The sequence below is a fragment of the Drosophila hydei genome, unplaced genomic scaffold (assembly GCF_003285905.1).
Source record: "Drosophila hydei strain 15085-1641.00,03,60 unplaced genomic scaffold, DhydRS2 tig00008135-arrow-pilon, whole genome shotgun sequence".
Taxonomy (NCBI): domain Eukaryota; kingdom Metazoa; phylum Arthropoda; class Insecta; order Diptera; family Drosophilidae; genus Drosophila; species Drosophila hydei.
In genome coordinates, this window is record NW_022045844.1 from 1,038,122 (window position 1) to 1,049,184 (window position 11,063).

Here is an 11,063-nt window from a genome sequence, read left to right on the forward strand (position 1 = left end):
GAAATTGTTGTGAAAATTTAATGAAATTACGCACAGGCGAAATTATTTAAATACAAAATGACAAACGCTGAATGTGAAGTCCTCTGCACATACAGAGGACTTCACACTGTGTAAATAAAAAAGAACCAACCTATGGATAAGGGCAAAACAATAACAACTGAAAAAGCGCGTAACGAAACAAGATAAACGGCACTCACGCACACGCACACACACAAGCACACTAAGAGGCAAACAAATTACCGTACAATTTCAACAATTTGCCATAAATTGAGACAACAAGCAACAAAAAGCCAACCATCCAGCCAACAGCAGCAGCACAAATGCCACAAATGTACAGTCATTTTTTGCCACCAACTCGAACAACCGCAATCGCACAAATACAACACGGCCCAGCAACACGATACGCATACGCAGCGTATTGCCGCACACACACACACACACACATAATATATATAGAAAGGCAAGTGCGTGGAATTTGCAGTTCGTCCAGCGGGACAGACGAATGCGTACGGTCACGCACATATTTCGCTACAAAAGTCATTTCAATAATTGCAAAACCACAAATTTACTACAACTCGAAATGGTTGGCAAATGGTCACAGTCGCAGTCGCAGTCGCAGTCACAGTTACAGTTACAGTTACAGTTTCAGGGCGCAGAGTGGGCAAAAGTGCAGGAACCACAAATGCAAATCCCGTTTGGGACATAGTTTTTGCCACGAACCACTGGCCGCAGTTGTAAATTGCGAGGAGGGCACACGACCAGCCGCAATTTGCATGCCAATGCGAAAATAAAAATAACTGAAATGTTTCTCATTTGCATGTTTGGGGCCTGGACCCACGACAAACCGCAAAAACCAAAATAGTTCCAATGGACATCAAATGTCAACAGCAACAGCAGCAGCAGCAGCACCATCACCAGCAGCAGCAACATTTAGCTGGAGCTGGACACACGCAGCACCCGGCCGCAGCAGCCATTGCAATGGGGCACAGCCAACTGCTGTTGCACGGAAATGAGCGCATGTTAACAACACCAGCAACAGCAACAGCAACAACAACAGCAGCAGCAGCAGCAGCAGCTTCAGCTGCAACAACAACAACTGCGACCTGCCAACAGCCAACAGGCAGCAAGACAGCAGCAGGAGGAGCCACCAACTCCCACACCCACAATGACAAAATGGCGTCAGCTAGCCGAAATGTCAACGGAAGTTGTATCAACCACAGTAGCAGCATGTCCACCGCACAGCAACAACAGCATCAACAACAGGCGCTGACGTTGACAATGAGTAGACAGGGCCCCGGGCCAGGTCCGCCCATGCAGCTGAGCAACCGCATCACCTTGGGCGAGTGCAGTCTCAATGACTTGGATGGTTTTTCAGCAGCACCACCGGCGCCGCCGACATCATCAATCGCACCACACACACCACAAGCGCCTCAAATACTGCAGCAGCACACCGTAATGGGCATGGCCATGGCCGGAGATGGAGGCATGGGCATGGCCATTAGCATGGGTCCAGCGCTCAACCAATGCACCTACTGCTGCCAGCCAATTTGTGATCGTTACATCATGCGCGTGGTGGACAACTCGTTTCACGAGGGCTGCCTCAAGTGCTCCGCCTGTTCGTTGCATCTGGTGCACTCGTGCTATGCGAGGGACGGCAAACTCTATTGCCGCATTGACTACGAAAGGTACGAAAGGGCGTGGCAGCGGTTCAATATGGTTGTCATGAAACTCAATGAAACTCCCATCCACAGACTCTACTTACGCAATCGTTGCCTTGGCTGCGGCCATAAAATCGCCGCCGATGAGCTTGTGATGCGCTCTCAGGAGAATATCTTCCATCTGAAGTGCTTCGCCTGCGTCGTTTGCGGGGCGCTGCTGAAGAAGGGCGAGCAGTATGTGGTCAAACAGGGACAGCTTTTCTGCCGCTTCGACTACGAGAAGGAGGTGGAGATGCTGCAGGGCTATGGTGAGTCATTAAATGCATCTTCTAGTTTCCACTGCTCTCTAATAGCATATGCGCTTAGACTATTATGGCGATGACCTGTTTCCACCCAAAATGGATGGGCGCCGAGGTCCTAAACGGCCACGTACCATCCTCAACACACAGCAGCGACGTGCCTTCAAAGCATCCTTTGAAGTGTCGCCCAAGCCGTGTCGCAAGGTCAGGGAGAATCTGGCCAAAGATACTGGCTTAAGTCTGAGAATTGTACAGGTAAAGCAGATATTATTTATATGTGCAATATATATAATATCATTCTGTTCATTCTGATTTGAATTTTCGCTCAGGTCTGGTTTCAAAATCAGCGCGCCAAAGTTAAGAAAATACAGAAAAAGGCCAAACAGGAGCCGCCCGCTAAGGGTGTCAGCGACTCGCACTCGCAGGACTCACAGGAGTCGCATGACAGCAGTCTGACAGCCAAAATCAAGGACGAAGCGCAAAGTGATAGCGAGTCGCAACAAGAGTCGCCATTCTCCACAGCCTCTGACGGACTGACAAGGCTGCGTTGCAACATCAAGGACGAACAGGAGCAGGGCACTCTCAGCTGCATGGAGACCAACAAGGGTAAGTACCAAAAACACAAAGTTCCAGCACAGGTCAGCTAAACATATTCTGTGATCAATAGAAAACTGCAACAAGAACAGCGAGCCCATACTGAACACCATTCTTGGCCTGAGCTATGCTACCTTCCAGCAGCTGATGGGTCCCTTCACACAGACGCCAATGATCAATCCGATTGATCGACTCTATAGCATGCAGAGCTCCTATTTTCGGCCCGATGAGCTGGGCGCCTACGGCGAATGCGGTGGAGGAGGAGGCGGCGCCAAGGAGCCCATGGACCACTAGTCTCGCCTGCAAAAGAAAACGTTTTAAGCCAAAATCAAAATTAGTACTTGTAAAATAAACAAAATGTTAATGTGCCAGAAACTCGATTTAGACAGTGCTACGAAGCCGCTTGCCACATGCAGCAGCACGTGCAGCAGCCAGCAACCCAGCCCATCCGGTGCAACCACCCAGCGCAAGGTTGCGAGATTTCGGGTTGTCCTGCAGGTGCAGCCTCGATTCGTTCCACTCAGTTGACAAGAACAAAGCGTTTAACACAACAGCAGCCACAGCCACAGCCACCCCGAGTTGGGCAAAATGCCCAAAATGGGCGTAAAATACCGATTCGTCATGCATTGTTCGCCCGAGTTCTCGATGTGCAGCCGATGGGCGACCCTGTTGACAGCGCCGAGCTGTCAGTATCGCTGTCGCTGACTTAAACCGACCCCCATCAGCATCCGAGGGCTGCCATCGAGGGCGGCTCTGTTATCCATGGCACGCAGAGGCCACAGCTATCTATTGGCATGCGAATTGTCTATGGGGGCGGAGCCAGAGCAGCGCAGAGACTGCGGAACAGTGCACTAAAAATATATAATAATCCATGAAAATCTATTATAAACACTACGAGCTTATATTTTATTAGTTGAGTGAAATTAAACAAACTAGCAAATACATAGACTATATTTAGTTAGTTAAATTATCACGGATTGAGTTTAGTTAATTAAAAAAGAATCTGTTATATGAGTATTTCAGGGCAAGAAGCTTAGGTAAAATTATGCTAATGAATAGAGATCATAAAAGATAGCTTTAGCTTCTACAAACCTGATCAAGATTTTGTAGCTAGTGAATGCTAAAGCAGAGGGACACGTGTTTACACAGTCCTATGTTTGCCCCATTCTGCGGCCCACTCCACACACAGCATCCGCATGCAATTTGTCACAATATGTGTCACATTAGCCACAGCAATTGTGCTTAAATGTTGTCGTCGTCCTCTGCCCTTACTCGCTCGTCATCATTTGTGCCGCTAACCAGATTATACCCCAATTGCGACACCGCGCTGCAGAGCAGGGAGGCGCAGGCTGATGCTGTAAGAGTAGTTAAACAAAGGGAAACGCGGCACCACCACCAATTCAGCTCATGGCCAGAGCATTAACCACCATTGAATCCTCAGAGCAGTCCTACACACACGCACACACACTGACAGAGGCACAGTCACACACATAAGTAATTTCTTTTACACGCTTTTAAAATGCACATCAGCGAGAAGTGAAACTTCTCTTCGGGCGGGCCCACATCGTTAATCAAATGCTGAAAGGACCAGGCAGCAAAACAAGTGCATGAACCACTGTGCAGTTGCGAAGACCAAAAATAAAAGGACGCCAATGCAAATGACTGGCAAATGTGTCTTGGGCATTAAGTCCTTCTGCCCATGTCCTGTCACTGAACTCACTTTTTTTCCACTATAAATAATCGAGTGGCATTTCCACATGCTGCGACAGAGTTGACCGCGTCGTTTCAAGGATCTTGTCGCGCTTTTAAATGGACAAATTACGTAATTAATTACCGCCATATCGAGGAGCAATGAACGTACTTTAATGGCCATTCAGCCACTGTCTGGCCGGCCACAATGCAAAATGAAAAGAGAATTTTATGTAAATATAACAAAAGGTAAGCTGTGTAAACAGCCACGACACAGGACCCAACAGCATCGACATTCAAATAGATAGTCGAGTGCGAAGTAAAATGCTTTAATGAAATAAATATTTAGTTTTATTTTTAAAAATAGTAAAGACAGTTAAAATACAGATTTCATATGCGACTAAAACATTTATGAACCTACAGCGAAGTCGTTTAAGCGAACATTATGCAAATTGAATTGCCGCAAAGCACACTCAAAACATATAAAAAGCGATTGCTCTTTGATTTTATGGACAAGTCAACAAAGTAAAGGCTTTCAAAAGCCAATCAGCAATGGCAAATGGTTGACAAAAAGTCGCTTTCAATACGCTTTCATAGTCATAATACACTCTTTGTTGAGCTGCAGCCCCTGCTGTTATGGCTTTAATAAAATCAAAAGCCAATTGTGTATTGCCAATAAAAACAGCAAAGAAAGTGGGATAGAGAGGGAGGAAAACGTGTACGCATTTGTTGTAAAAACAAATCAGAGCCTGTCAAATGTCTCTTGTTTTATTACTATTTTTAGCTCGAAAAATGGCTGGGAAAATTGTGTGAAAATATATGAAAAATTATGAAAACATATTGCAGCCTGGGAAGTTTTTCACAAGCGGCAAAATGATCAGCCATTGAGGCTGACCTAAGTGCACATGGCTTAAATAAATAAACTTGAGCAGGGCGATGGTCAAATGAAATGGAGAATTGATAGGAGTCTAGAATGGAATATATTCGATGTTCTTCTAAAGTGAAAATAGATACATAAAAAGCAAAAAAAATTATTAAAATAAATCTTTCTTTTGTTAAATCAGATATTTGTTAAACTATATTCACACAGTTGTGAGCCCACTCTCTGAACTTTCAAATTTTAATTATTTATGGCCTATTCTAGAGAGCTCTAACTGGCACAGATGTAAACTGATGTTTTTATATATCTATTCTTTATACATAAACTAAATATGTTTGATCAAATATGATAGATTGTCCTTTAGTCAGTTCGTAAAACTTGTTAGACAGCAACTTGTACAACGGTTATTTGCTTTATAGAGAAACATATTGCCCTGACGGGCTGGGGGACACAGTTTAAAGTTTGCGCTCATAATTATGTTAATCGAAGTCCGTAACATGAACTGCGTCCGGTTGTTGAGTTGTCGCCGGGCCTACAGGCCTTGGCAGGCAGCAATCGTAAGGCACAGATGTCACCCGATGCTGCTGTCGATGGCCGGACGACAGGTTCTGGCTGCACAGTTTGCCGACGCAATCTAAATGCAAATGGTTGGCTCAAAGGACCGTTTTTGTGCCCAAAAGGAGCCACAAAAGCCATAACCAAGAATCTGGCGCATAATGCAGCCGGCAACGGGGCCGTAAATGAGTGGCCCAACTCATTTGATGTGTAGTTGTGCGTGTGAGTGTGTGTGCGTGTGTAAGTGTACTCGCTTTAGTGTTTGTGGTGGCACATAAGTAAGTACAAAGGAGCATTTCGACTGCGACGTCTGCTTCAGTTCCATTTCGACATTTGGCACAAAATTCATAAATGCTAATTTCAACACATTGTGCATACGTTACAAATATGAATATTTACCATAACTAGGCACGCACAGGCACAGGCACAGGCACATGCACAGCCAACACTTCGATTGCCTGCCTTCGAGGCTGGCAACAGCCGCAACGGCAGGCATAGATGCAGCCGTTACCAGAATGCCTGGCCCTCAGCTCACCCCCTCGATTGCCACGCCAGCCTCGTCTGATTCGCCTGCTAGTCATCTTTATCGACAAAAGGTTTGCCATGGTTTTAGCTTTTAGCTTGAGTTCGTTTCTGGTTTAATAAAAGCCTTTTGCAAAATGAAGCAATTGTATGAGTGTGTGCGAGTGTGTAGGTGTAGGTGTGTGTGTTACAGTTTTCGAGCGCAGGCTGACGCTGTCTGACTGGCTGGGCTCAAAACCTCAAATGTATCTCGCAGCTACATTTGTAGCTCACTTGTCTGCCAACTGTGTGGGCTTGGCAAATATGCGTCAAATCACACAGACGCACTGTTTTTGAATACCAAATGGAGACTACAATCAAGCGCACACGCCCACTGAAACTAGTCAGTGCATAGGCAGAGTCTATATTTGTCTACTTGATGCCTTAGATTGAGATTGGTTTTGCGCCTGGACGGTGTAATTGGTTGCAAGTGGCGAGCCACTTGTCTGCCAACATGTTCGCTCACTCACTTTGTCATAAATGAAAATTTTTCAATTGGAATACAAGCACAGGCCGGCGCTACATTATTAGTTTAAACTGGGCCTAATCGAAGCAACTAATGAGTTTCCAATAGGCGTTAAAGTGGCGAACAAGTGCCGTAATGAGAAAAATCGCTTCTTTAGCTTCTTAGGTGCCATATGCCACAACGCCCACGCCAGCAGCTGGCTAACAATCCCAGTCCCTGCCCCAGCTCTCGTCTCTCTCCCCCACTTGCGTGTAGATAATTTGAATTGCAAAATATTTTGAAAATTGTGGCAACAACTTACACTCAGGATGCGGCTGAGGGGATGTCGAATCAAGCATCGGGCATCAGCCAGAAACCAGAAGCCAGAAACCAGTTAACATGACAGACATCAAAGGGGCGTCGCAGTTCACGAAAATGAAAGTATCTGTGGCCACAGTTCACTGCAGATTGACTTTTGCGCCTGGCCGGGTCAGAAGCCAAATGCAAATGAGCAACATCATGTTTCTAAGGGGGCGTAACGCCTGATATGCAAATGCGAAATGCTGTCTATAAATATTTAAGGCGAAATGTTGCAGCACATTTCGAAATTTTGTATCTCAAAAAAAGCGAGCAACAAAAACAAAAATACAAAATGCATTACATATTTTTGTGTGTATGTAAGAGGAATGTTTTTCATTATGCTGCCAATAAAAGCAACAAATTTAGCACGCACATACATATGAACATATATATGTGTGTCTGTGTGTGTGTGTGTGTGTGCAAGCGAGCAAAGTCGCGTGCATGTATTAAAAATATCTTGTAGATACTTCTGAACCAGAACCAACAACAGCAGCAGCAGCAGCAGCCGCTGCCCCACTGACTATGACGGGCTTTAGTAGCTCCAAGCAGTAATAGAAATCGGCTTTAGTAGGACGATGAATAAAAAAAAAATAAGACGTTGGCTGTCCAACTGCTGTCGCCGCTGCCGTTGCCGCTCTTCGTGTTCTGCAAAAAATGTTTTTATTACATTTCGCGCTCGCGTATTTTGCGCTACTCACGAAATACTTGATGCCAACACAGCCGCAGCTACAAAGGCAGCGCTGAAAGCCAACTCAAAATAAATATCAAGCACTCGCTGCGGGTCGAAAGAGTGAGGTATAATTCCAGGCGCAGCTCGTGCCCCCTCAGCCCGCGCTCTGCCCATGCCGCCATCTGCACTTGCCTCTGAGCCGTGGCAAGACGACGCCGGCAGTCACACTCGCACTCAAAGCCGCGCGCATCAAAGCGTATTCACAAGTGGTCCTTTGCGCTTTACTGATTTCGCAAAGGCTAAAGGATATTTAGCAAGTCCTTCTTGCTTGTTTTTTTTTCCTTTCTCTTCTGCTTTCTGCAGATACTGCGCTGCCACTAAAGGAGTTGTCTTGGAAACTTTTCTGCGAGCTACTCAAGTCGAGCTGCTCAAGTTATTGTTGTGCCCAACAGCGCGGCGGGCACGGGGAAAAACCCCATCAAAAATCCGCGCGGAAAAATTAAAAATAGGAAATTGAGAAGCGAGCAAAAAAAATTGAAATGAAACGAAACCAGATACTTGGAAATGCCTGCCAGCTTGTCTTTGAGTAGCTGGCAAGACGGTTGAGCTTACAGCTAACAAAATGCCAATTTTGGAGGGCTTGAGAGTGAATGTATATAGCACAGCTTATTGATCTTATATAAAGCAAAAAAGAGAAAATCTGAAAAAGATTGTGACTTTATAGATGTAATCGGGAAACTGCTTAGGTGCTCGGCAGTAAGTAAGGAGTTGGTAATTACTCTGACTTAGCCCACTCCTTTCCCTTTCTATTCTTTATTTAATTTTCAATAATATCAATCTGTATATGTTAAATGTTAAAAAGCAGGCAGTCTATATAAGACTTGGACTCATTTTGCATACAGGTGTGAGCAGTTGGAACAAAGGATCTTAGTCTGAGGCATTCGTAAATTTCTCTGACTCCCTTAAAAAGACTTTATAGCATCTGTATAACTTTTTCATTCACAATCTAATACTTTACAGTCTGCTGCTTTACATCCCGTTGCTTTACAGTCTTATTCTCTACAGTCTGCTGTCTTACGGTCCAATCTCTGACAATGTCTACATAGTTTATATCTTTACAGTCTGAATAGTTACATTTGTATACTTTACAGTCTGTACTTTTACAGTCTTTAGCTTTACAATCTGCTGCTTTAGAGTCCACTGCCTTACAGTCTGATCTGTCACTCACTTCATAAAATCTTCATAGCTGCTACTCAGTCTGAACCTTAACAGTTGGATACTTTACAGTCTGTAGCTTTACAGTGTTGTGCCTTACAGTATGCTGCTTGACAGGTTGCTCTTTACAGTCTTCTGCTTTACAGTCTGCTGCTTTACAGTCTGCTCCTTGATATATCTACAATATCTCCGCATGTTCTTATGATTGTAGCTATTTAATTTCTTAGCTTTTGTCGTTTTCTATAGTCTTGAAGAAATGCAATTTGGAATTGCAATCAAGCGTAAAGAAAACATTGTTCGGTTAACAAAAAGTCGAGGAATCTCTCAAAAAATAAAATAAAATGAAAAAAGAATAAACACGCATTTAATAAAATGCTTGCCATGCGCTTCTCTCTCCCCCGCTTTCCCTCTCCCGTCTCTGCCACTCTCATGTTATCAGCATGAGTTTGTGCGTTTTTTATGCATGCAGATTATGTTTTCATTAAATTATGGTAGCTATGGTTACTTTTATACAATCCAAAGCTACTTCAAACGCGAAAGCGCACGACCCCCATCGCTGACACCCCGACCCCATGCCCCCCTCAGAGCGCCCACTCCAAAGCGAAGCACAACAAAAAAAATATCGCAACGGAAAGAATGCGCATAATAGAAAGTAATGTATATCTGGCTGTGGGGCATGCGACGGAGCCGTGCGGGAACGGGAGGCGACTCTGCATAACTAGTGCAAGAGTAGTCAAAGAAAATTGTAGTTTATTTTTATTGCGTTTATTGTACGCTCGACTAGCTAGCAGTCATATGAGTACAGCCGCGGACATGCGTGCATTTGCATGCAGCGTGACATGTGCGCGTGAGGAAAAGCGGAAACGGAAGCGCGCCATCTTTTTGGCTCTAAATTTACACGTATGCGTTAGTGTGTGTGTGTGTGTGTGTGTAAGCGTAGTTTCCATTGCTATTGCCATTGCTGCTGTTGTCCCTGTTGTTGTTGCGCTTTAGTAAGGCACGTACATTTATTACTTTTTGCACTCACACACATTGGAGACGCCGGCACATGCATGCAAAACGGTTTTCATTTTTTATTGCGAGAATGTAACGTGCCGCATGCGAATTACTTGCTTCTCTTGCCCCAATCTGTGGCACTGCCACTGGCTCTGCCCCCAGCCACCGCTTCTGCTGCGTGCTCTGGCTTTTCGGCCTTTCGCCACGTTTAATGTTAACTTTTTTTTGTGTTCCTCTGCTGCGCAGAAAATATGAAAAATATTCGTAATAGAGTTGTTTGAAATGTACAATAAGCTTTCAAGTGGCTTCGGCGACTGCCAAGTGCCAGATGGTTGCCCCACCCAAGAGCAAAATGGGAACGCCAGCAGCAATGAGCACTGCTTAACTGCAGAAGCATCTTTTCATTGTTAACGATCTGCCAGCAGCAATGAAATGGGCTAAGATGAGATACCCATTGAAAAGTAATGATAGCTAATGAATATGTGTGGAGTATAGAATCAAATAAATAAATCTGAATTTAGATGGGTTAAGTTTAAAAATATATAGCATACTTATCTGCGCTGGCACAACTAGAATGATCAATTATATAGTAGAAAATTGTCTTTGATTGAGTTGCCATATAACTCCTAGACATATTCTGACTGTCTTGCTATCTCAGTTAGCGTGTCACTCAGTCTATCATAGTCCACATCGTTATACTTCTTGCCACTCTGCTGTTACATATGCAGAATTTCAGTGTCTGACGATGCGAGTGCCTGATATATATGCACTGCATGCAGCTATAGGGCTGCCAAAGGGGTGGCAGATGGAAAATTTTAATAATTTGTGCATCTTCCAACACTTTGAATAAAAATTGTTGCTTTGATGGTGGCAGCAGTGGCAGAGCAGCGTAACTAACAATAAAACTTTTTAGTGTGAAGCGCCAAAAGAGACGACAAAAAATATGGACACATATGAAGTCATAAAGTCATATTAACACGTACGAGTGCGCACAGGATATTAATGTGCAGCACACACACACACACACACACACACACTGACGGAGGCGCACACAGTTTTTATGCGCCAAGCTGACTTCAATGTTAATATAATTTCAAATATTGCGGTTAATTTTTCGTACGTGCGAAGAGGGCAACGGAAA

General features: G+C 44.5%; 1 protein-coding gene across 1 annotated transcript; it reads left to right on the forward strand.

Moving 5' to 3' along the window:
* Nucleotides 1–888: 888 nt before the first annotated feature.
* Nucleotides 889–2,916, forward strand: LOC111598743 (LIM homeobox transcription factor 1-beta). Its single transcript, XM_023314141.2, has 5 exons — nucleotides 889–1,685; nucleotides 1,752–1,966; nucleotides 2,025–2,212; nucleotides 2,287–2,563; nucleotides 2,625–2,916. Exons 1-5 carry the CDS (start codon nucleotides 979–981, stop codon nucleotides 2,843–2,845), a joined length of 1,608 nt encoding a protein of 535 aa, XP_023169909.2. The 5' UTR covers nucleotides 889–978; the 3' UTR covers nucleotides 2,846–2,916.
* Nucleotides 2,917–11,063: the final 8,147 nt, after the last annotated feature.

Coding starts and splice junctions, on each gene's coding strand:
- LOC111598743 (XM_023314141.2), top strand. CDS start 979: ATGGGGCACAGCCAACTGCTGTTGCACGGAAATGAGCGCATGTTAACA. Junction 1,686..1,751: donor TGCCGCATTGACTACGAAAG/GTACGAAAGGGC, acceptor TCCCATCCACAG/ACTCTACTTACGCAATCGTT. Junction 2,564..2,624: donor CTGCATGGAGACCAACAAGG/GTAAGTACCAAA, acceptor TGTGATCAATAG/AAAACTGCAACAAGAACAGC.